Genomic DNA, 25,812 nt, shown 5'->3' on the forward strand with positions numbered 1-25,812 from the left:
TTTTGAAGATTATTGAAACACACGAAATTATAAATCATTCTTGCCAATTAATAGCATTTTCATTAAAGCTTCCTGTCAGAGGATAGGTGTATTTCAGAGGTAAAGTCCTGTGTGAGCCCTAGGTTCAACACCCAGGACCGTACATACCCACAAATACTGCTGCCAGCCTTTTACAGCTCCCATTTAAATTTGTAGTCTAGAAGGCCAAATTGGCACCTGTAATTTTGTTTTGCTCGGAGCCTAGGTTGTGGGTTCAAATCTGTAGCCACCACCACCATCACATAACTGCTGCCAGGTTTCCACTGCCATTTACCTCACATTGACTACTTGCTATGTATGGGGTAAGCAGTTGTGTGTATTAGATCATTTCATTCTCACAGCCAGCACAGTTGGGAGACAGGATGAAGGGTCATCTAAGGTCGGGGCTGGAAGGTGGGGTTCAGGCATGAGTCCAGGGCCATCTGACGTGGCTGCTTTGCTCTTTTGCTGTTGTGTTTGTTATTGAGACTCCCTCTCCTCCCCAGCACTGAGTCCTTGCTAGTCTGCTTTTGAAAGCAGTATCCTTCTAATTGCATGCATGTGCCATCTTTCTTGGGGTGGAAGACCTGATTCCTATTTTCTGAGATTTGATGTGACACCAGGATAATATGGACAAAGCCGAGCTCCGAGTATAAACAACAGTATCTGGGTCTGTTCCTCCTCATTACAGTCTGTCTTCAACCTCTACCTTTCTCGCGCAGCTTTTTTTGAGTTTATCTTTGCAATTGCTGATCTTTTATGTTCCTTCTGTAGTGTAAGACTAGGCCAGTAAGGCATTAAAATAACCTGCCTCTTTGAGGGAGCCTGAATCTAAGGCATGTTGGTAACATCTATGTAGATAAGTTTAAAAACTAGAAAGAAGCCTGGTATGGGAGCTCATTCCTATAATCTCAGCTATTCTAAAGGCTGAGGCAGGAGGGTCTAAAGTTCAAGCCCAGCCTGAGCCAACTTAGTGATATTGTCTTAAAAGTATATGTGTGGGAAATGGGGTATAACTGAGCGGTACAGTGCCTACCTGGCAGACACAGGCCCTGGATTATGGGCAGAGCCACCTACAGCACTACAACCACAGCAAACAACCACAAAGAAGGTGTCAAGTGACAGGAAGAGAATGTCTGGAGCTTTTAAGGGATAAAGAGATTATCTCCTTTGTCTTAGGTATTTTTTGCAGAGACAAAATACCTGGTGCCCCAAATTAAGGAAGAAAAGTTAGCTCACAGTTTGTGGATTCAGTCCACAATCAGTTGGCTCTGAGGCAGAGTGGTGTGGCAGAGGGGCAATAGTTCATGGTGGCAGAAGACAGCAAAAACAAGAGCACAAAGGGAAGAGCAAGACAGCAAGCTTCTTTGTCTCTCATATTGCCTGCCACAGGATAGGTATAGCACTCACACCCATAATCCTAGAATTGGACCATGAATTAATCACAAACTCTAAAAGCCTGTCCCCTTGACCTATGTGAGGCTTTGGGGTGATACCTGGACACAAGTGACAAACCCTGTTTTTTTCCTAAAGGCTCAGAAACTAAATTTTTCCTTACTTATATGTAGGTGCCTGTTAACACCCTCCAGTTTTTACTTTCTCGTCATCCTCTAATGTCATCAAATGTGTGAGCGCCTCCTCTGTAGTCTGAACAACGCCAGGCAACAACAGAGGTAGCAGTGAGCCAGACACGGCATTTTGTATGAGTTTGTGGAGGAGCCACCTAGGTTTAGCTACTGTACCCACTACTAATTGATTTGGATTTCTGGGCAGATTTCGTAAGCTCTGTATATTCAGGGATACCTGAAGGATAGGACTCACGATTCACTTTGTAGCTGTTAGGAAGATTAACATAGGATACTTACAAAGCATTTACAAACTGCCCCACATTTAGTAAGTGATCCGTAAATATTAGCTGTTATTTTCCTTTACATGAAAAGAGATAGTAGGGGCTAGGGATTTAGCTCAGTGGCATAAGCACCTGCCTTGTAAGTGCATGGAAAAAGAGAGTCTGACACCCTGGTATTCATGGAACTACAGACTGGTGTCTCTGGCTCTTTTTTTGGTGTGAATTTCCCTCTTCCATCTTGCCTTTTTTTGATTTTAGTAACAAGAGGAAACCAATGCTTTTTGAGTTCTGTCCCTGTAATATACCAGTTTCCATGTCAGTTATTTGATTTCCTTATTCTCACTGGATCTTTTCAACCACCTGTAACTGCTGCAGTTCAGATTGAAAGGAAGTTTGGTATTTTTGCTAAGGATTGTGCACTCAGTAGTGCTGGTAGATTTTAAACTATGGTCCTTGAAAGAATATTTAAAAAAATTTTTTATTCAGTTCTTTCCTTAAATGTCTCAGATGATAGCATTAGCCAAACATAAATGTATAAATTCATCCCAATTTACCAGTGGTATTGAAAAATCTCTGGTTCGTGTTTCTATTCATTTGGATTTGAGTTTTCACACATGTGTACAAAAAATTAAAAAAAAAACCCTAATACAGAAATATCAATCTCAAAGGTATTTAAATCTACTCTGGTATTACTTGAGATAATTAATTCATGGTATGAAGTGGATTTTTATTAAGAATGAACTCTTTCTTTTTAGAGTGAAGGGACATGTCCTTGTTTAAAGCTCGTGACTGGTGGTCCACTCTTCTGGGAGAAAAGGAAGAATTTGATCAGGGCTGTCTGTGTTTGGCCGATGTTGACAACAGTGGAAGTGGGCAAGGTAAGCAGCTTCTGCCATGCAGTTTGTTCTTGGTGCTGTGGGTTGAACCAGGCCTCACACACTCGGTTGCTGAGCTCCACGCTGCTGAGCTGTGTCCCAGCATCAAGACTGCATCTAGGAGCAAAGCTTTAGCAAATAAAAATAATGAACCTTATTAAATATGTACTTTATGGGACATAGTTAAGTTGTCTTAATTACAGCATTCATTCATTCATTCATTCATTCATTGAAGTCAGGGTCTCATTATGTAGTCCAGGCTGGTGTCAAATTTGCTGTGTAGCCCAGGCTGGACTGGAGCTGCCTCAGCCCCATGTCCTGGGATTATGAGTGTTCCCCACCATGCCCAATTTAGAAATTACTTACAAGAAAAATAATATCCCTTTTAAATTGGATATGAAAACTATTAATAGCAGAAATGATGCTCGCTGTGTATGTTAGTAGAAGACAATCGTCAAATCATTGCTGTCCTTATTATAATACTGAAGCCATTTCCTGTTCTTATATTATTTATTCCTCTTTACATCTTAGTATGTTTTAAGTTATAGATCACTGACATGAAATTTGTATGGGAAGTCCCCAACTTAGGAACATACAAGTTGTGAACTTTTATAGGTATACTGTATAATACTCACTTTTTTGGCTTACAAACAAATCTTGTTTACAAACAATTCTCTAGGAACAGAACTCTTTCGTGAGCCAGAGACTTAAATCATTTATAGTCATGAACTTTTGTTTTGTAATCCACATAATCATTGGCTTGTTAGAAAGGAAGCTTCTTATGTCGTTTCTTTTGTTCAGTGTTATGAGTATTGTCCGCTTTTCTTTATTCTGTTTCTCTTTACCATAATTAAAACAGTAGGATCTGTGGAAAAAGTGAAGAGAAAAATTATGCTGACAAAGAAGAGCCATTGGTCCTAAATGACATTTTGTTCTATGTCAGTTATTTCTGAGGAAAATCGGAGTCCTGCCTCATGTGGTAGCATGTGGGAGGGCCTCTGTTCCGAGGGCGTCCTTGGAGGATCATCCAGCTGCCTCTGCACTGCTGCTGAGGCTGTGGTTTGCATAGTGGCCACTTAAGAGTCACACCACAGAAGTGCCTGCCAGAGAGGACACCTGACACCCACTGCTGCCCAGATTGTCGTAGCTCACCTTGGTAATACACTGCACTTACTGATTGTGTGAATAACACACTTAGCTATTTCCGTGAGTGCTCCTTACTGGGTGCCACTTGTGGGTTACCAGTTGCAGAGCTATTGCCTCCCAACTTCTAGTTTGTGACCAGCTGTGAGCAGCTTCCTTTTTTCCAAGAAGTATATAAAAACATTGTTTCTTGTGTGTGTGCCACATAGATAAAAGCTTTTATTATTATTTCCCAGTATCCTGGAGTAATTTTCATATATGAAGATTGTCTATTCCTGACAAAGGAGATCTTACAAGATTGTATTCTCTGCAAGGGTCAGTTACCTAAATTTTGAGAATTAGTTAATTCTTTCACACTTTTCTTTTCTTTTTTTGTTCAGTTTTTTTGAGCCAGGGTCTTGATATATAGTTCAGGCCAGCCTTGAACTCACTATGTAGCCTAGCCTGGGTCTGGGTCTGGGTCTCATGGTGATCTTCCTCCCAGCCTCCTGAGTGCTAGGATTACATCTGGCTGTGTTTTGAGAATTTCTAGAGTTGAGTGATGGTATTCTAAAGTTTGGGGATTATTATTATTGCTCTTATGGCATGGAAAGTTAATAAGAGCAGGTTTTAGATGTGTTCTGTTTGAGACAGAAACCTCTAGTATACAGAATAGAGGTAGGGATTTGGAACTGAGGTCTGTGCTGTTCGTATTTGAAGCCTGAGAACAGATGAAAGTGTACAGGGAGAGAAGTCGGAATAAGAGTAAGGGAAGCATAGGACTGTGCCCAGAGCATGGAGACATGGCAGAGGAGGTGTGGAGACACTGGCAATAAGTGATTCTGAACAGGCTGGCACAGGCAGGTAGGCCAGTTGGGCTGATGCCTGGAAGGCGAGGCTTAATGACAAGAGGACTGACAAGTGTCCCTGCCATTTAGTAGCAAGTAGTTCATTGCCATATCCACTAAGAGCAGGTGAGTGGTTACTATGGTAACAAGACCTAGATTTGCAGAGAATGAGATTGAGTGGGAGATAGGGAGACCAAGAATCTAAAGAAATTTAGCTATGGCAGGGTGATGACTTGGGGACAGTGTAGAGTCAGTGTGTAGGACAGAGGCTATGGCTATGACTGCCAAGCAAGCGTCCTGGGAAGACAGTTAGTGAGGGGATCAGATGTGCAGGTGGAAGGGTTAACTGACCTTAAACAGGTAGGAACTTCTTTTTCACGTGACAGAAAGCAAGAAGGTAAGAATGAATGCAGAAGGAGAGAGTGCAGATATCTTGATTAATTTTAACTCTCTATTATCCGTTAGACTTTACTATTGGCAAATTTAGTTAAGTAAAGGTGGGCTAGGAATCACCACAACTGCCTATTTAAGTTTTTGATACTGAATTTTGGAAGGTATCCGAAATCTGACAGGTGAGTGATACTGATTTTGATATTCTCCTTGGTGGGAAACAGTTCTGTTTAGCTCTCCCAGTATCATATTCCTTAAATATACAAATTTGGGAACCACATAAGTGCTCTATACTCTCAGAATGAAAAAAGAAAAAAATACATTTGGTTTGTTCTCTCACTGAGTGAACTGTGCTAAAAAATTTATGTATTAAAGGACAGGAAAAGAATTCACATATGACTAGGCTTCCATAATTGGCAGTAAGAGTGTTTCTAGAGTCTAGAATTAGTACCTAAAAGCCCGATATTTAGCATTATTACAAAGCTTGGGCATTTCCTTTCCTGAATCTTCCTCCTTGTCCACTAGGCATGTGTGGTGTGACCGGGAGACTGTGCACACCTGGTTCCAAGTCTATACACTGGAGTACTTTCAGGAATAGGCAGAAGCCAGGACTGTGTGGTCTGGCTGCTGAAATTAATCTTTGTCACTGACACAAAATATTTGCAGTTATAGACCTCAGTGAGATAGACACATGGGTGTGCTTTCTTACAAGTGAATATTCTTCAGAAAAAAACATTAATGGCTTTTTAGTGGCTTCTTAGTCCTTTAATTTGGGGAATTACATGTTAGTTAATTAACCATTGGTTGAACTCTGTGGTTAGACTGTTCCTGTCATCTAGTTCCTGTAATAGTCCCTCTGATTGTTTAAAGTATAATATATACATACTGTGCTTATTACTGCGTGGCTGTGGCTATCTTGACTTTCTCTTGTTTCTGATGGAAGGGCTGTACTCAAGCCAAATCTTGGTGATGTAGTGAGTTACGGTGGGGTATAGGGAGTGACAGGATATGGAGAAGTTGAGGATGGGTGGGGGGTGCTTAAGAAAAACTTGATGGCTTAAGTCTCCTTCAAGTTTTCTAGAGTCTTTTGGTTGTTTGAGACAAGGTCTTACTCTGTAGTTCAGGCTGGCCTTGAGCCTTGTGTGTGGTCTAGGCTAGCCTTGAATTTGTGATCCTCTTGACTCTGTCTTCGGAGTGCTGGGATTACAGGTGCATGCCAATGTGTGGCTGTTTTCTAGATTCTCTTAGTAACTCCATTATAACAGTATAAGTACAATTGTACTCTTTCTGATCAGTGTCATTATTTTTACTTAAAAGCCTGGAGAGATTTGTTAAGTAACAGGGCATGGTAGTGACCCCTCAGAATCCTTTCTACTACAGTATTTTTGTCAGTCACAACCAGTTGTGGAGGTGATAATTTATGTTGAAATCAGTTTAAAACCTATACTAGTGCTTCAATAAAATGTTTTGCTTTGATTGAGATAAATTATGACTAATGTGAAAGTAAGGCTTGAATACACTTCAGTATTGGCAATGTGAAGCGTTTTTGTTTGGGACTGAATGAATGTAGGGTCTCCTTCCTTCTTGGCAAGCTCTTACCACTGAGCCACCCCCCTTCCTCGCCCTAAAGCTGCTTTTCAAAAGCTGTTCTCAAAAAAAAAAAAAAAAAAAAGAAAGAAAGAAAGAAAACAAAAGAAAAAAAAAAAAAAGCACCTGCCTGGCAAGCATGAGGCTGTGAGTTTGATCCCGGGTACCAAAAAGAAAAAGCTGTTGTCCTTCAAATACTTTCACTTTAATTGCATTTTCAGTTGGCAGAGCGGCCTTTGGATATGAAGCATTCTTTTACTAGATTTCTTTTACATATCAGAAGGTTTATTCCTAAAGATAGTTGCTAATACTTTTTTTTTCTGTATTTTTTTTTTTTAAAAAACCTCTCTACAGACAAGATTATTGTGGGCAGTTTTATGGGCTACCTTAGAATCTTCAACCCCCATCCTGTGAAAACGGGAGATGGAGCTCAGGCTGAAGATCTGCTTTTAGAAGTGCATCTGCGAGACCCGATTCTTCAGGTGGAAGTAGGAAAGTTTGTGTCGTAAGTACCACCCAGGAATCCTGGCATGCGCAGGGTGCCAGGGCCTTACGTGTCACTTTCGTGGATTCTTCGAACAACAATTGTATGTATCCTGGAAATTGTCCTGCAGGTTCATGTGCTGAGCACTTTTTATGCAGAAACCTCTACATTTATGATAGAATAGTTTAAAACCTTTTCATAGTAACAGGTACCTGACAGACTAGAGTCTTAAAGGAAGTTAATAATTTCTTAAAATAGCCAAATAAAGAAATAGGAAGCATTTACTTATTTAAAAAGCAAATTGTCCAATTGATGTGTCTATTTAAGTGATTAGCCATAATGTCAGATAACTGTTACTTTTTGGCTTATAACTTTGAAGTTTTAAAATGATTTACATGTGTGCGGTCCTATCTTGAATGAAGTCAGCTTAGTCCACAAAGTAAGTTCTCTCTATATAAGAAATTTGTTTCAAAGTACTTTATTGTTAAACCGAATTTATTTTAGAAAATTATTAGTTTGCACTTTGCATAATATATCTGATTTTTATTTCCTGTGGTATTGCTGATTTTATCTTATTTTCATATATGAATTCTTAAAATTAAGCCCTTTTTCTCAGTCTTTTGGTTTATTTCTTCTTTTTTGAACCCACTATGCCCTCTTAAATCCACTTAGTACCCTGAATTCTGGATTTGGCTCACTCCATTTGCCCATCATAATTGGTTGCCCTCAGGTGCCGTGTGTTTGGGGTTCTGACTCCTGTTTGGAAAGCAGCCAAGTCCTGTGCATTCTCTGTCCTGTAGTGACAGTTTTGTCTTGCTGAGAACTTATGGTGGGGGTGCCTTAACCAGAGCATGCTGTAAGGCTCTTATACGCAAGGACGGGCTGGACCTGGAGTTGTATGATGTATAAGGCGCTCTCACACTGTGACAGCGTACCTGGGTATAACTTAAATGAGACAGATTTACTGTGGTTCATGGTTGCAGAGTTTTCAGTGTGTGCTCAGCAGGCTCTGTGGCTTTTGGGGCTGTGGTGAGGCGGAATTGTAGTGGAGGATGCATCTAATATCATGGCAGCCAGAAAACAGTGAAAAGCGAGAGGAAAGGGTCAGGGACCAGATACCATCCTCAGGGTCGCACTGCCTAATGTGTGGCCTTCGTTTAGGCCTCCTCCTCAGTTCCCTTCACTTCCCACTGGCTCCATCAGCTTGTGACTCCAGCAGTGGATCAGCTCCCTGGAGGGTAGAACTCTCTGGTCCAATTGCCTCTAGGGCTTGAGCTCTTGTTTTTAAATTTTTATGAGTCTATGTTTGTAGTACATAATGTTCACACTCATTAAGGCAGTTGGTCCATGCACATAAGACAGCTTAATTCTTTTTACATCCCTTTCCCTACCTGTTCCTGCTATGTCCACCTCTAGATCCCCTTCCCATTTGCAAAAGATCTCCATGTTTTCTATTCTGTCATTCACTCTTTAATTTATTTATATCTTGGGTTTCTCATATAGCATGTGAGTCTGATTTATTAACCTGTGGTCTCATGGTGCATCTATTTTCCTACAGATAATTCAGGCTTATCTTTATTTATGACAGAGTAGTACTCCACTTTTAAATACTACAGAGTAGTACTCCACTTCTAAATACTATGTTTTTTAAAAATCCACTCATCTGTTGATGTGCTTTTAGACTGCCTTAGAAGCCATATCTGTGAACATAGGAACCTGCAGGCGGACGTTTTAGACCCAAACCAGAACAGGTGTCCGTGGTTTTTAACGTGGCACATAATGGGCATGATAGATATAAAGTAAAAACTACTTTTATCTTTCCATTTTTAAAAAAGTGAAATGCAGTCAGCTTATTGTAAGGTAGTATTTACATGCAGTTCTCATCTTTGTGATCACTCGTGGGAAGGAAGAGGTTAATGAGTGGATGCTCTTGTTGGCTTTTATAAACATTGTCTCAGCCTTATCTGCAAGGCTAGTGTGACCTACTGCTCAGTCATAAAGAAGGATACTTTGAGACATTTACAGCTAAATGGATGGACCTTGAGTGAAGTAAATTGCACATGCATGTGTAAATATCACATTGTCTTTCTGGTGTGAGAAATTGAAAGTATAAATCACCAAAATACATAGTGATTGTGAAAGAGGAAGAAATTTTTCAAAAGGAAAGAAGAATAGGGGGAAGGAAAGAAAAAGAAAAAAATGAGGAAAAAAGGATAACGTGGAAAGAAAGCTTTGTAAAGAGAAGAGGAGCTGAAGGGAGGGGAGGGCAATGGGGAGAAAAAGAGGAGCCAGGATGTTTCATGTTCAGGTATAAGATCCCTATAATCACTGTGATCATTATGTGTATCTGTGAATTATACCAGTGAACTATAGAAAATTTCTGAAAACAGAAGTTTCTAAATATTAAAGAGATAAGGAAATGAGTTTGAGTGTAAGGTCACACAGCCAAGACTCAGATCTGTCTCAGACTCTATAGCCCTCATTCCTTGACCTCATACTTTTTTCTCAAGCATGAGGGAGAATTGTTTTGCTTGTCCAGCTGCATAAAAGCATTTCTGAAGGCACAGTCCAGTACATGATAGTTCTGTATATTTGCATTTTCTGACAGTAGTGCACATGATCAGTATTTACCTACCCATGAGACCACTGGTATTTTATAGATATTATCTAGTACAATTCTTATTTTGTGAATGAGATGGCACCACTTTGAAATATTAAACACATTTAGTAAGATGACGAGTCAGAACCCTCGTACAGGTCTTCAGACTTGAATTACAGTTCTTGCATTTAGAACAGAGCCAGTACAGAAGTTGTACCCTGGGGCTGCTTCACATGTGGAACTGCCATGCTCTAAATTTAAAGAGTTGCCAACATTTGAGAACTGGAGGTTTCACATAAAATCCCTGCTTTCTAGCTTTTCTTGATTAATGTGGAGACCTGGTCACAAACTCAGAACCAAGTAGTAGCCACTTCCTGAAGTCTGGCCAGCCTCCTGTTAATCACAGCCGTTCCCATCCTGTAGTCGTGACACCCATCAGCTTGACCTTTGAAGGCTAAGAGTTTAGGGTTTGTAGCCTATGCCCTGTTTCTGTCCGGAGACCACTTGACATGGACTGGGAAGTATAACATGTATATTGGGGTTTTACTGAATGTTCTCAGTATTCTAATAACATTTCAAATCAGAAAATGATACCTGTGTTTTCTTCATAAAGATGAGTGTTTGTAGTGCTTTATGCTTTAGGAGGTGCTTACATGATTGTGTTTCATTTAATTGAAACATCTTATTTTCAACAGGCTCAGGGTTAAGTGATTTGCCCAGAGTGACAGGTGAATTTCAGAGGTAGAATTTGCAGTTCCATCCTGGGAACTCTTTGCTGTGGCACTGTTCTCCAGGTCCTCCGGAAGGTGACTCCGGGCTCACCGTGTCTTGGGGGCCCAAATTGTTTCAAGAGGAGGGCAGCTTCTGGAGGCAGCATATTTTTCCCCCTCCCACTCTTTCTCCCTCCTTTTAAGGTTCCGTCTCTCCTTTTCTCCCTCTCTCCTTTTTTCTTTCTTTCCTTTGCTCCCTCCCTACTTCTCTCCCTCTCTCCCTCTTACCTTTTTTGTCTTTCTTTCCTTGCTTGACAGGGTCTTGCTGAGTTTCCTAGACTGGCCTCAAACTTGGGATCCTCCTGTCCCACCTTCCTGAGTAGCTGGGTGGCAGGCAAATGCCACCACACTTGGCAAGACAGCGCATTAAGCCTGCATGATTGTCAGGTTGCCTATTTGTTGTTAAACTTATTTTTCAGCTTAGAGTATTATTTAATCAATTGTTCTGTTTACTTACAGTGGTCCTAGTAGTGAGATGGTCTTGAAATTATTTTATAACTTTTTGGTTGTATCTGAAACTAATACCTAAAATCTTTGAAAACTTTCTTTTTCAGAGGTACTGAACTGCTTCATTTGGCTGTGTTGCATTCTAGAAAACTTTGTGTCTACTTTGTCTCAGGTAAGAAACATTTTCCTTCCTAATACAGAACTTATGTTGTAAAGTGAGCTTATTAATATAAAGTAATATTCCCTTGTGTTGACTTGGGAAAGAGTTCAAAACAGTGATTGGATGATTTTTTTGTCTTTGTTAGCATTTTCCCATCATTTGTTATCTTTTCAGATATTTAAGGTATTGTATTTTCTTGTCTCCTGTTTCTCTGTGTACTTTATTTGTGGCAGGTGGTTCCTTCTGTTCCCTTCCATTCAGGAATTGCATCCAGAATTGCCCAGGATTAGTCGAGGCTTCTTTTGTGAACTTGTGACCCCTGAGTCTTGAGAAATGTTCAGTAATAATAGCAAAATTCATTAGGTGCTGAGTCACAGTGCAGAGATGCATTTTCTTGGTAAACCTTAGGTGTTTTCTCCTGGTTCCAGTTTCTTGGCTTTGAATTATCTTTGCCCACCTAGACTACAAGACACTTAGACAGCTGAAACATGTCTTATTCTCTGACGTGCTTCTGTGGGGCAGCATTAGGGGTTCAGCATTTTGACATTTACTGAACTTAATAGGTAAATTTAACTTTTTTTAAAATTTCAGTATATGTTTTAGTTCAAATGAGAGTTATTTTTATGTCTTGCTGGATGGCAGCATGTCCAGTGATTCCAGGCTCTTTCTCTCCTGCCCAAAGTGTTGGGCTAAATAACCACTAACCACGTAAAAGCAAATTTTATTTAAATTTGCAGAAAAAAAAGTGAAGAAAAGAGAAGAAAGAATGAAGAGGAGAATAAGAAGTGATAGATTCTATAAGCAGAATGGGCCACTGCAGAAGTAGGAGGGCAGTAGGACAGCAAGATGAGTGGGAGCAAAGTCAGTGGCCCCTCTCTGTTACATCTTCCCAGATCTGATCCTCTGGCAGTTGCTCTGCCCATGCATCCTGGCTGTAGTTGACAGGTCGCATTTTATTGATCAGCCTCTGGTCTGGCTCAGGTTATGTGCTGTACGATGTTTTCCGCCAGCCTGCTTTGCCCTAATCTGCCTCATATGGATGTCAATTTTCAGGATGTCAATTTTATTATAGTTACGATTAAGCTAAGTTTCTATAGTGTTTCCCTATATACAGAATACTTCATGCATTTTTCTGGGATTTTTCTGTATTAGTTTCTAGGACTTGGATTTGTTTGTCTTACTCTCTTGATTTGGGCCTTCTTTGTAATTTTTGAGTGGTAATGTGTATGTGTCATCACTAAGCTGGATATTCTCAGGCTCTCTCTTTGGGGGAAATAGCTGCTGGCTTGCTAAGGCAGGCCTGGTGGCCAGGCATGTGGTGTAGTGTAGACATCCAGTGCATGCTAATTGAATGTGTGTGTGATGGATTTTTGGTATTTCTGAGACAGTTGGCAGTGGCTCTGTGTACTGTTCTCTCCCCTTCTCATTGCCATTGTTTTTTTCTTGCTATTCTGTTTATGTCTGAGGCTGATACAGTGTACTCATGCTGGTTTCATGGCAGAGGATATTGTTCTTCCTAGTGATGGGGCACATATTTATATTCCAGAATAAATGAAGAAGATAGTGTAGGTCACTTTTTTCATGCATCTAGATTTTATATTTTTGATCATAAGTACATAACTGTTTGCCTTTTTTTTCTGTGCTGAGGATATAACCTAGGGTCTTGGGCATGCTAGGCCTGAGCTATATCATCAGCTTTTTAAAATTTTATTTTATTTTTTAACTTTGAGATACGGTCTTGCCAAGTTACCCAGGCTGTCGGGGAACACAGGGTGATCTTTTGATTAAGCCTTCCTATTAGCAAGTGGTGTTTTACTGAGTTACTCAAGCCCTGGAAGAGAACTTGCCACAGATACCCTAAGTACCTCTTGGGGAATGAGTCCCTTCTGGAAGCCCCATTGGGGTGCTATGCAAAGCCTGAAGTAGGGGCATCTTAGTAACAACAAATTAGCTTACACTCTTGGCCCTCTGTGGTCTCATACAAATTATGGCAAGAAAGACAGACTGGGACTATGGGTAAGGTATAGGGATAAAAAATATATATATTCTAAAAACAGTTTCTTTATGGGGCATTGGTATTTACTTATAAATTAGTGTTCCAAATGAAAGTTATTTGTCCTGGGAAGGGTGATTTATTGTCCTTTCATTACGTGTGTTTATTTAAATGCTTTGTATTCTCTGGTGATCAGAAGTTGTCTAAAAACTACATTCCCTTAGGTCCTACCTCATTTCCCTCATCTCTTGTTTCTTCAGCCTTTTACATTACTGATATGCTGATAATTTTTTATATTTGTTCTAATATTCATTTATTTTCTAATTGATGAAATGATATTTATTTACTCATACGTAGACTTATGTACATTTGTAAGTTTATGTATCTGAGGCAAAATCTATGTAAGTTTTTTTAGTTATGTAAGTAATTTTATTATTATATCACTAATGTAATTTTATTATTATGTCACTAAAGTAATTTTATTATCACTTTTAAAAAATGATCATAAGTTTTACATTCTCAAATACTTTTATTCTGAAGTAGTTATCTCAGGAAAATAAATTCTTTGTTCTCTAAAGTTATATTCAGTTTTTTTATTAGTGCATATTTGCAGTATGTGATGTTTACATTTCTTGTGTGAGTTGGTCCATCTATATAACACATCTTAATTCCTTTTTGCATCCCTTTTCCATTACTTGTCTTCTCTCCCTCCATCCCTTTGTCCCTTTCCCATTTGAGAAAGATCTATCTCCTTACTTTCTATTATCTGGATTTTATTTTACTCTTTATTTATATTTAAGCTTGTATGTCTGATTTATTTCACTTAATACTGTATTATGATCTCAAGGTGTATCTGTTTTCCTACAGATGACTCAGGTTTATCTTTATGTATGACAAAAAAACCCACATTTTTTTTTATACATTCCTCTGTTAGTGGACATATATAGGCTGCTTCCAAAATTTACCTAATTATGAATTATGATGCTGTGAACATTATTATGCATGTGGCCTTAGAAACTGGACTGTTGTCAGAAGTTAAGAGCTCCTCCATGCAGGGTGGACAGGTGGCATTTGTGGGCAAAGAAGTGGAAGCAAGGCCAGAACAACTTGATGGGCACAGCTTAGACTCTGCCTTGTGTGAGCATGGCCTGGTCAGCTGCCCACTGTGAGTGGCTGAATTCTGGCTACTGTGAGTGGTGGTGACTACTCCTGAGTAGGACCATCAGTTTGTCTGTGTTATGTTAGCTTGCACTTTGTTTTATAGGGACTCAGATATAGAGGCATCTTCAGGATGGATTTATTTTTAATTGACTACAGCCCTCCCCATTCCAAGGGTAGAGAGAACCCCAGGCAGAAAAAGGCATAGGGAAGGGAAAGAGCTTTTCTTGTCCTTTAGCTATCTTAGGTTCTGCAGCTGTAACTTTGTACATTATCCACTAATATTTTTGGATCATGGGGATTGAGCATAGTGCCTCATGCATGCTGAATAAGTACAGCACCATTGAGCTATATCCTCAGGGGCCCTGTAGATTGACCAAAGATATGTTAACAAGAGAAAGACAGAAATTTATTGACGTGTGTATTACATCTGTATACATGGGAGCATTCAGTGTGACTGACACAGTGGGGTGTGCTTGAGCACTTGGACATCAGTATCATTATAGGCTAAGTAAAGGAGATGCACTTTGGGCTGCTAGGATGAAAAGGTGACCAGGGAAAGTATGGTAAGTAAGGATTGTAAAGTTTATTACATAGATTTAAGTCATGGCTTTCTTTATTGGTGAATTAAAATGCTGCCAACAGTTGACAGTTCTTTTGCTCAAGTCAGATAGAAATCATGAACAGGGCAAAACACAGGTCTTCTATCAGTCCTGATGCCAAAGGTTGATACCAGTTACTGCTGGATGCCATTTTGGATACTGGTGGTTGTAGGTGTATGCTGTCATAAACTGCCTGTGTCTGTTCCATGCTGGTTTATACTGGACACTCAGCTCTGCCACATACTGGTCCTAGGGTTGATTTTCATCAGCTGCAGTTCTCTGGAGCTGTTGAGAGGTACGGCCTTTAGTATTTATAGATCTTTCTTTTATTGCAATAACTTTGCCCACACTATTCATGATATGAATCCCAAGGAGATTAACCGGACTTTTGGAGCCCACGCTACCTGAGAAACAAATTATAAGCAGAGGTATAGGACCACCAGAGCAAAACCTTGTTTGAGCAGAACGTATGCTACAAGACAGAGTTTTGTGCAGCAGGGAGCCCTCCTTGACCAACCTGTGGAGGGTGTTAGATGCTGTTTCTGAAGTGACAGCAGGCCTGTAAGTGGTCCATATATGAACCTGCTTATTGGTCATGCTGGTGTAAAGACAAACCTGACCCATGTCTGCTGGTGGATCCAAACTCGGTTCTACTTCTTAATTTAAACTGGAGTCTGCTGTAGTCAGGAGAACATCTCCTAGGGTAGAAACTGGGTGTTGAAGACAGCTGTCATGATGGCTGGTGTATTGGGGTTTGAGGAGGTTGGGGATATTAATAATGGGTTCTGACCCCTCACCCGTGACCCAAAGACCGTGTTAGGGACAGTAGCTGTGTTGCTTCTGCAAAGAAGTGGCAGTGTCTGGAACTTCTAGAGCAGAAGTGGGTACTATACCTGACAGCCAAGTACACCCCATGGGAGTGGCCAGGAGGAGCATGGTTGCTACATAACCAGGAGGACACTGAAACCAGTTGTCCCAGTCCACCCTGAGGGTGGAATGGGAGAGAGCAAAGGGAACTGAGGGAGAGAGTCAAGGGCCATTGGCCCAGTCCTGCCCTTTTTTGCGTTAGAGGAGAATGGGGAGAGAGCCAAGCACTTCTTATCTGTATCAGAGCCCTTCTCTTCCTGGTACAGGATATGAAGGTGTCTTTATAAATGGACAGCTTTATAAAATTTGTGCCTTTTTATTGCTTTTCTTGCTTTTTTCAAAGATCTTTAGCTCAAAATACTTAATTTGCTGAAGAAGCCTGTTTTAGGGGTTATGCACTTTTTAGGTGTGCTTTAGTGGACCTGGCAATAATCTCCCCCATCCCACTCAAGGTAAGTATGGGAGCTGGCCAGTCTTCTAATCCCCTGGGCGAGTGTACAGCAGAGGATAAAAGACAATAGGTAAAAGTAATATGGTATGGCGGGGTCCGGGAAGGTCAGTGCGCTTAAGACCCTGACTTCTCCGATCTGGAACTGCTTTTTGGAGCTGCATCAGAGAGCATGCAAAGAAGTGCAGGTAATAGCTAGGCAAAAGCCACAAAGACATCAAAGACATCCCAAGCAGTACATCTTTGCCTAATGAGAGGACTGTTTTATCACTAAGGTTGGCAGTTATTGCCCTGGAAATCTGAGGGAGAGTCAGTGTCCTCAGCTGCGGTGTTACCTTGCCTACAGAGATGTCACAGTGTCACAGGCTACTGTAGGCCTCTACCATGACTGTTGGCACGGAGAGTTCTATTTCTGCATGCCAGCCGCTGGCTCATCAGGCAAGTCACTTAGACCTGGAACAGATTCATGAGTTAATAAAGAAAGCTAATTGATTAACTCTAAAACCTGCTCAGTGCTGCAAATTTGTTCTTTGAATTAAGTTACCTGCATTATAAATTGAAGATGAAGTATATTCTGACAATCTCAATATATATTGATAAATCTGTCTAGGAAAAAAAATCAAAATAAAACAAAACAAAAACAAAAACCCTCAGAATGCCAAATATATGACAATGTATAAATACATTTATATTTAGATTGTTTTAGTGATCGAATACATTCAGTTTGAGGACTATATAATTTACTTTAGGACAATTTAAAAATTTATTTGATCGTAGCTTTTTTTTTTTTTTCTTGTCTTTTTGAGACAGGGTCTCGCTGTGCAGTTCAGGTTGGCCTTGAGCTCACTTTGTAGCCCAGGCTAGTCTCGAACTCAAAATGATCCCCCTGCCTCAGCCTCCCAAGTGCTGGGATTATAGGCGTGAGCCACCACGCCTGGCTCTGATCGCAGCATTTTGGAAGAATAAATAATAAAGCTGCTTTTTTATAGAAAAAGTTGCTTCTTAAGTCCTTTTCCTTTCTGTCTTGGTTACTTTTCTCTTGTTGCTGGGGCAAAACACTTGACACCAAAATGGAGGAAGGAAAGATTTATTTAGCTCACTGTTTGTGGAAGTTTCAGTTCATAATCAGTTAGTTGATTTCAAGGCAGGGTGGCACATGGCATCAGGTAACACTTAAAGGCAGCAGCCAGCAAAAGCAACCAGACTAAATGGAGTGAGAACAAGCTCTTTTCCTCCCTTATAGTATAAGCAGCACCCCCCATCCAAGGTGAGTTTAGCACTCACAAAATCTCTGTGTCCTCCTTGTGCACAGAATGAGGATGTTTACAAGATAAAGAGGCTGGCCCCTAGCTGAGTCACTTAGTTAAATTTCTAAAGTTGACACAGTGTATCATCCATAACACTTTCCAATGCCATGATTTTTCTTTCCCCTGTGGTATCCGGCGATTGAACCTAGCACCTTTGCTGTGAGCTACACAGTGGGGGGATTGCATACAATCCCAGGGCTGACTCTGTGGTACTCTTGTCTCAGCCTCCCAGAGGACTGGGATTATAAGCAAACACTACTATACCTGACTTCTGACACTTCTCATCCTAATTGCTTGTCTGAGCACTGTTTTATGCGTCTAAGTAATTTCAAGAGCCTAACACCAGAGAGTAAATACAGGTAAAGAATATTTTCTTGTTTGGAAAAAACTAGAAACTCATTGTAGCAATATGGCTTATTAAATACAGGGATAATATGTTTTGCTTTGTTTTGTTTTGTTTTAAAGAAGAGCCTTCTTAGCCGACTTTAAACATGTCCTGCTTACTTGCTGAGGAAAGCTTATGAGACCTCTTCCTTAAATTACAATGCAATGTGTTAGAGGATTGACTTATTTTTAGAGTTGAGGCCAGAAAATTAATTGCTGTAAGGTGCTGGGATATTTTTCATAGACACTTTGAGTCATTTCTTTGCTGTTATTGTTTATAAATGCAAGAAACTTAACCTGATTTATTTTTAAACTGAAGCAAAAATGTTTGTTTTATTTGAGTAATTGCACTTTACCCAGGCATGTCTAACAAAAATAGATACTGAAGCATTCCCTGGGTAGTATTTCATCTAAGGGTGTCATATAGTTGAGATTAAATGGTTTTAGCCTTTCAGGTTTTCTCTCTGTGTTTTCAGGAAGCTAATTGTTCATAATGTTTTAGTGCTTTGTTTAAATTTCACTAAAATTGAATTACTTAGAATTGATACTCGGCTGGGTGTGGTTGGTGGCTACCTGTAATCCCAGCACTCCGGAGGCAGAGGCAGGAGTATCATTATGAATTTGAGGCTAGATTGGACCATAGTAAAGTGAGTTCAAGGTCAGCCTGAACTGCATAGAAAGAAAACAAAAAAGAGTTGATACAGAAGATGAGAAGATGAGAAGTTAATGTTCTTAAAATGTAAACACATACTAAACAGTCCTTTTATTTTTTCATCTTAGGAACCTTGGGTAATGTGGAACATGGGAACCAGTACCAGATCAGACTGATGTACGAACATCATCTTCAGAGAACAGCCTGCAATATGACCTGTGGGCCGTTTGGTGGTGTGAAAGGTAATCGTGAGTATGCTACTGCGATGACAGATTTAGAAGATTTGGTCCTTTAGAAATGGAGGATTATGTGGTTTGAATCTCAGGGGATCAAAGCCTTTTTTGCAGCTTACATCTTTTCCACGTCAGCTGACTGAAGCTGAGCACTCTGTGGTGAGCTGTGTGCCCTGGCACAGGGCTGGCCTTATCCTGAACAGACTGTCCCTGCTTTACTTGCCCAGGTGCAGGGACCTCTAAGCCTTTTTCTCTGTCTTGTCTGTCTCCAAGGCCACTGCGCACGTTCTTGAGGGCTGTTTCTGCAGCTGTGAAGGGGAAGGTGGGGGCTGAGATACAGACTCCATCCTACTTGTCAAAATGAGCTTGCTGGCTTGAGGGGAATCACTTTGGAGGTGAGGCTGCTGCTTTAGTATGTCACAGGGTGGCATCTTCAAGTGCAATTGTCCCTTGGTTTCTCTGGGCTTTGGAGGATTGTGGCCAGGATCCATGTTTTACACGCCAGGATCTGCAGATCAGAAGCTCAGTCCCTTACATGATGTGCACACAGCCTGTATATGCTTGCTGAAACCTTATCTCGGTCACTGATACCTAGCATAACACCAGTGCTGTGTGCACTGCATGGCTTCTGAATCTCAACCATGTACTCCAGCTACTCTCCTGTGACATCATGAGAGAAACTGTGTTGTAAATAAGCACATAGCACCATTTCCAAAGAATCACTTGGGTGAACCTGGAAGTCCTGGGCCTATGTGGGCTCATGGAAGGTAGCCCTTTTGCTAATTAGAAAAGGAACAGCTAAGAGGGGAGGAGCCCAGGTTCTCAAAGCAGGAGACACAGCCCTCGCTACTCTTGGATTCCACAATCTCATGTCAAAAATATTTGGGGAGGGAGGGGAGGGAAGGTGGCACATGGCAGAGCAGCAACAGTTCATGGCAGCAGAAGACAGCAAAAGCAGCAAGGGACCATAGCAGTGTCTCTCTGCTCCTTTCTATGATCCAGACTGCTGGGATTAAGGTGGTGTGGAACCAGTCAGTGGACTGATTCAGTAACCACCCACCTATAACCCAGCATGACATGCTAGATTCAGCCACTTCTGAAAAAACCCTATGACTGTATGAAGCTCTGGGGAGACGTCTAGCCACAAACCACAACAAACCCCAGTGCAGTAAAACAACCATGGCCATAACAAAAACTTCACAGGCTAAACTGTTTCAAGTCTTCATGACCTTCAAAAGCTTCTTGTCAGACAAAATGGCTGTTTCATAAATCTGGGTGCTTTTTGTCCTGTGAATCTGTAAAAAGGATGTCAGCTGTAAACCTGGGATGGGTAAGGAAAAGGTATTTTCCTCCCTACAGATAACTCTCACTAGATTTGAAAAGAATGGATAACCTTGCACTTACATGGTGCTTTTCCTAGCCCTTTAAATTATGGCCTGCCTTTTAGAAGTACCTTCTGAGAAAACAGCCATGCCTGTATGTTTTACTTTTCTGTGGTTAAGCAGTGGAACATTTCATAGTCTGAGAATTATTCCATTGCTTGGAGTTGAAACAATTAAGAAAATATGAAGAAATCATGAGGTGGTCAGATAGTAAAGATTAACCGTACTAGGAGCTGGTCAGAGGAACAGGGAGTTACTAGTAGTGGGTACAGTACTTCTTTTTTGGATGATGAGAATGTACTAAATTAGATGATTGCAATGGTAATATAGCTCTTTAAAAACACTAAGATGTATTGAGTTACATACTTTGAAGTAGTGAACTGGATAGTGTGTTAATAGTATTTCAATAAAGGTATTAAAAATAGCCATAGAAAATAACCTGATGCCAGAGAGGCAGCTGTACAGTGTGTAACCTTACTTGAGGCATTTAAAAGGTTACAGTGCTCTTACAAAGCAAATTGGTTGTTAGCCACAAAAATTCTCTTGGATACTATAATGTAACTCAGAGAAATGTATATTCATTAATGATCCAAAATGTGGAAAAATCACGTGAGTTGCCCTATGCAGTATTTATTTCCATCTTCTTCCTGTACTTCCTTCTTTTTCTGTGTATGTAAATGTATTTATTTGTAGTGTGGAAAAATTACAGATGATTTTAACTGAGTGAGAGAGAAGAATAAATTTTGATGTATAAATTCAGAGAGCTATTATGAAGCTATAAGATTAAGCTTTGTTGAGATGCACATCTTTGTAAAAGAACTTTGATCAGGCAATTCTAAGCAGCAAAGGCAAGGCAGGAGGCATAACAATCCCTGACTTGAAGTTATACTACAAAGCAACAGTAGTAAAATCAACATGGTACTGGAATCAAAACAGAGCAGAGGATCAATGGAATAGATTAGAAGATACAACCACAACTATAAACACACACAACCACCTTATCTTTGATAAAGGAGCCAAGCAGGTTCACTGGAAAAACGACAGTCTCTTTAATAAATGGTGTTGAAAAAACTGGCTCTCCATTTGCCGAAAACTAAAACTCGACCCAAGACTATTACCATGTACTAAATTAAAATCTAAATGGATCAAAGATCTGAATATTAAAACAGAAACACTAAATCTGTTGGAAGACAAATTAGATAGAAACCTTGAAGACATAGGGGTAGGTAGAGAATTCATGAACAGGACTCAAACCGCACGGGAAATACTTCCCAGAATCAATAACTGGGACCACCTCTTATTAAAAAGTTTCTGTAAGTCAAAAAAAAATCTCCAGCATAGTGAAAAGAAAACCCACAAACTGGGAAAAGATCTTAGTGAACTCCCCCTCAGACAAGGGACTTTTGTCTAAAACATATGAAGAATTAAAAAAAACTCAGACCCCCAAAATTCAAAGACCCAGTCCAAAAATGGGCATCTGAGATGAATACACACTTCTCTGAGGGAGAAATACAAATGGCAAATAAATACATGAAAAAAATGTTCATCATCATTGGTCATTAGGGAAATACAAATTAAAACCACACTGAGATTCCATCTCACTCCTGAAAGAATGGCCAGGATCAAGAAAACCAACAACAAATGCTGGAGAGGCTGTGGGGAAAAAGGAACTCTCCTGCACTGTTGGTGGGAGTGTAGACTGGTACAGCCTTTGTGGAGGTCAGTCTGGAGATTTCTCAAAAAGCTGGGATTGGAAGTCCCATTTGTTCCAGCTATCCCACTTCTAGGCATATTCCCAGAAGAACTGAAAGCATCATATCAGTGATATATGTTGCACCTATGTTTATAGCAGCACAATTTGTAATAGCCAGATCTTGTAAAAGAACTTTGATCTACATTTTTGATTATTTCCTTAGGATAGAATGTCAAAGTTGAGTTACTAAATCAGATGATTATAAAATATTTTTTCTTAATATGAAAGCATCTTTCCAGCTTGGACACTATATATATAAATAATTGGTGAAAAGAACAGAACTTGGGAAGAAGAAAGTAAAAGTTACCCCCACAGTTACACATATTTCCAAAGAATTCATTTTCTAAGCCTGATGTCTTTACAGTGTTTAGTGAGTGTGAGTGTGCCGTTATTTTAATTTTCAAACTTTCCTACAGTTAATATGAGTTTTAAATGAGAAACTTAAAGCTTCAAGAGAGAAATTAAGCAAAAACAAAACCCAATACTATTTTAAATAACAATGTTTTAAAATGAAAGGTGACAGGCAATTTTTTTTGTATGTGCATCAGAAAAGCTACCGCTAGATGGCAGTGTTCTACAGCTTTGTGGCCTGGTGGGTCCTGTCTTCGATAAGGCAGAATTTCATCTCAAAATATGCTTTGCTTTTTACTAGAAATAAATGTAACTCCTTCATGTTGCAGACAAGTAACAGAAGTGTTTATACTAGCTACCATCTCATAGAATACAGGGTAGAAAGTGCCTGTTAGTTGTGCTTCTCAAACTAATTTGCAGTTGAAGCATAGGGAGATTATTCATGATAAAAATGCAGGTTACAGCTCTGGTAAGTCTGGATTTGGACCTGAGGTTCTGAATTTCTTATAACATTTGAGGTTGACAGAAAGGTGCAGATTCCAGAGGTCTGCTGCAGCCCTTGTCTGCCAAAGGCTTTGTGTGTACCAGGCAGTGTTCTAAGCGCCTTGCAGGTGCAGGGCTTGGCTGCAGTCCACTCAGTAAGTGGGGGGTTCTAACCCAGCGCCTGCATCCTGAAGCATGTGATGTTTACCACACTGCGCTGCCTCCCCCTGGAGGATGGCAGTGAATTTACCTCCCTCATAGCTCAGAAAAACACCTTTCCTGTCAGAAGGAAGTGTCACTTGGCTTTGCTAAGGTTAGGTTTATAACTTTGATTCTTCATAGATTATGAAGTATAAATTTTGTAACTTCATGTCATATATTTGTCTTTTTAGTTTCATTTCTTTGATTAGTACTTTGGTTTGTTAGTCCAAAAAAAAATATTTTTTTTGTCTTTTTCCTTTTTATTGGTACCAGGGATCGAACTCACGACTGCCTGCTTGCAAGGCAGGCGTTTATGCCGCTGAGCTAAATCCCCAGCCCCTCCAAAAAGAAATTTAAAGTCCAAAAATTCAATATTAGTGTATGGGTGTATTTGCAGAGGGGGGTGTGTTTGAAGTTTAGATTTTTTTAAAAAAAATCTGAGCTGCTTTTTTTGAAGGAACATGTAATTCTGGGTTTTTATAAAAATGCTAGCTTATCTTTACTTTTTATACTCTTGACTAATGTGTGTAAAATTTTGGGAGCTAAGTGATATAAACATAGACAAGTAAGTTATAGAATTGCACTAAATCAGTTCTTAGGGTCTTTTTTTTTTTTTTCCCCCGTACTGGGAATTGAACCCAGATGCATGCTAGTCAAGTGCTGTACCACAGAACTATACTCTTACCTTTTTTGGTTTATTTATTTGTATTTTAACTATAGTTTTTATTCAGTTTTGCAATTCAGCCAATATACTAAGGATAAAATTGTATAGCATACTAACATTACAATCTTAAAGTATTCTGATACAGATTGTTTACTTATATAATGGACTTTTGTGGTCTCATGTGCTTTAAGTTTTTAAAGTTACTAAATTCCTAATTTTTCATGTTGGTTTTCTTTCTGTTCAAGGAACTGCTTTTAACAATTCTAGTGCTGATGATCTTCCCTAAGCTTTTGTAGTCTGGGAAAATTTTGATTGCTTCTCCTCTATGAAGACAATTTTGCTGGTAACATATTCCTGATCTGAAAAATTTCTGGTAGAAATCCATTAACACATGTATTGACTCTTGTATGTGATGTTTCTACTATTGTTGCTGTCAAACTTTTGCTTTGGTTTTGCTTTTTGTCAGCTTAGTTATTATGTGATTTCATGGATTCTTCTTTGGATTGGATTTCACTGGAGAACTCTATGCTTCTAATTTTGGATGTAGGCATCTATGTCCAGAGTAATTACATTTTCAGTTATTATTCTTTAAAAATGTTCTGTCTGTTCCTTTTTCTTTTGTTCTCCTTTTTTCTTAGTTACCCAGGCGAGGCTTAATCTGAAAAGTCTCCTGTCTCAGTCTCCTGGGTAGCCGTAAATCAGTTTTGAAAAAGTGAATTTGAATTGACTTCAAAGTATGTTAGTAAAACCAGTGGGATTTATTTGGTTTGGTAATTTGAACTTGTTTTGGGGGAAAGAGACAAAGTGATATTTTAGCCAGATTTTCTTTTGCTTTTTTTATTTTGTAAACTAGAACTTCCAGTGGTTGTTAATATATTTTACCTAGTTAAGATAAATTTGCCATTTTCAAATAGAATTTGGAAAAGGAAAGCATTAGTATTGGATGGATAGGAAATCAGTGGTGGATTTAAGAAAAATGTTATCAGTTTAAGGTTAAGTATATTTGCTTAGCTCAATAAAATAGGATACTTCATGTAGTGTATATGATGTGTCTGGCTACTGGCAAGGTAGTTTTTAAAAGACATTTGAATTAGAATTTTCTTTACTCATAGTCTGTCTTAGACGTGAGTAAATAGTTTTATCCTCAGTTACCTAAAATTTGTCCCTGTGAGACTGTGACAGATTGGTAAATCTTATGCACAGGCGTCTTTCAGATGTGCAACACACATTAGAGAGGAATTGTTGATTTGTAGAGGTGTGTGGGAAATCTCTGGGTCTACAGCAAGTCTGGTTTGTTAGTCCTTCCTTGCATCATCTCTCTGTATCCACTTCTTTGTCTGTCTGTCTCCCCAGCCATCCATCCATCCACCCATTCATCCATTCATTTAATGCATGTTCATTAAGAATCTGTTGAATGCCTGGTCACTGTGCTAGTTGCTTGGAGTAGAAAATGAATAAAAGATAGTTCATCTTTTCCAACAGCTCCCAGTATTGGGGGCAGCAAATTATCAAAATTGATGATAATGTAATATAAGTTATAATAAGATGAATATGTCCAAAATTACGCTGGAGCCCTGGAGACAAAGTTGATCCCTGTAGGCTGTGTGTGTGTGTAGAAGGTGTGGGAGTGAATTTGAATGGGGAGTGCCACAAGGCATGATTTGTCCTTCATCTCTTTCTCATTTGCAGTATTCCACATACTGAAGTGTGTATGTTTTTTGTTTTTAAAGGAATCATATTCTCAAAGGAAGCTTTGTTTTCCATTTTTTTTTGCTGTGTTTTTGCTGTGCAGAATGAGTACTTCCTTCATGGGTAATCGTGCATTCACCTACTGCATCCCGGTCCATGTTACTCGGGGGCAGCCTTCTTGAGCTGTACAGGCATATTGCATAGGCTTTGGTCTCGTGGATGCCTGCCGGCACTGGTGAGGCACGTGTGTGACAGCGCTTGAGCCTTGTCAGCACCTGCTGCTTTTTCTTGCCACTTTGACATTCAGACTCCATTTTCAGTCTACATGTTTCTGAGATTTCCTGGAATAAAGTACTGTGTGTGCTACCATAACAAAATACCTGAGACTGGGCACTGTGTAAAGAACTGCTGTGTACATGTGGTGCTGGAAGCTGGGAATATTAAACTCAGTGTGTGGCAAAGGCCTGTTTGCCACACATGGCAATTTCAAGCTGTC

The 25,812-nt window shown here is 39.8% G+C and overlaps 1 protein-coding gene across 16 annotated transcripts in view; it reads left to right on the forward strand.

Annotated features, from left to right (window-relative positions):
* Bbs9 (Bardet-Biedl syndrome 9) overlaps nt 1–25,812 on the forward strand; it is a 395,959-nt gene that overhangs the window by 3,046 nt on the left and 367,101 nt on the right. For all 16 annotated transcript variants that reach the window (XM_063233878.1, XM_063233880.1, XM_063233877.1 and 13 more), the window contains 4 exons: nt 2,623–2,745; nt 7,044–7,194; nt 11,097–11,161; nt 18,689–18,802. In XM_063233878.1, coding sequence (XP_063089948.1) covers nt 2,634–2,745; nt 7,044–7,194; nt 11,097–11,161; nt 18,689–18,802 — 442 coding nt within the window. In that variant the 5' untranslated portion in view covers nt 2,623–2,633. The remainder of the gene's footprint in view (nt 1–2,622; nt 2,746–7,043; nt 7,195–11,096; nt 11,162–18,688; nt 18,803–25,812) is intronic.

This window comes from Cavia porcellus, unplaced genomic scaffold, assembly GCF_034190915.1.
Source record: "Cavia porcellus strain 051 isolate PalLab524CR breed Dunkin Hartley unplaced genomic scaffold, mCavPor4.1 scaffold_23, whole genome shotgun sequence".
NCBI classification, from domain to species: domain Eukaryota; kingdom Metazoa; phylum Chordata; class Mammalia; order Rodentia; family Caviidae; genus Cavia; species Cavia porcellus.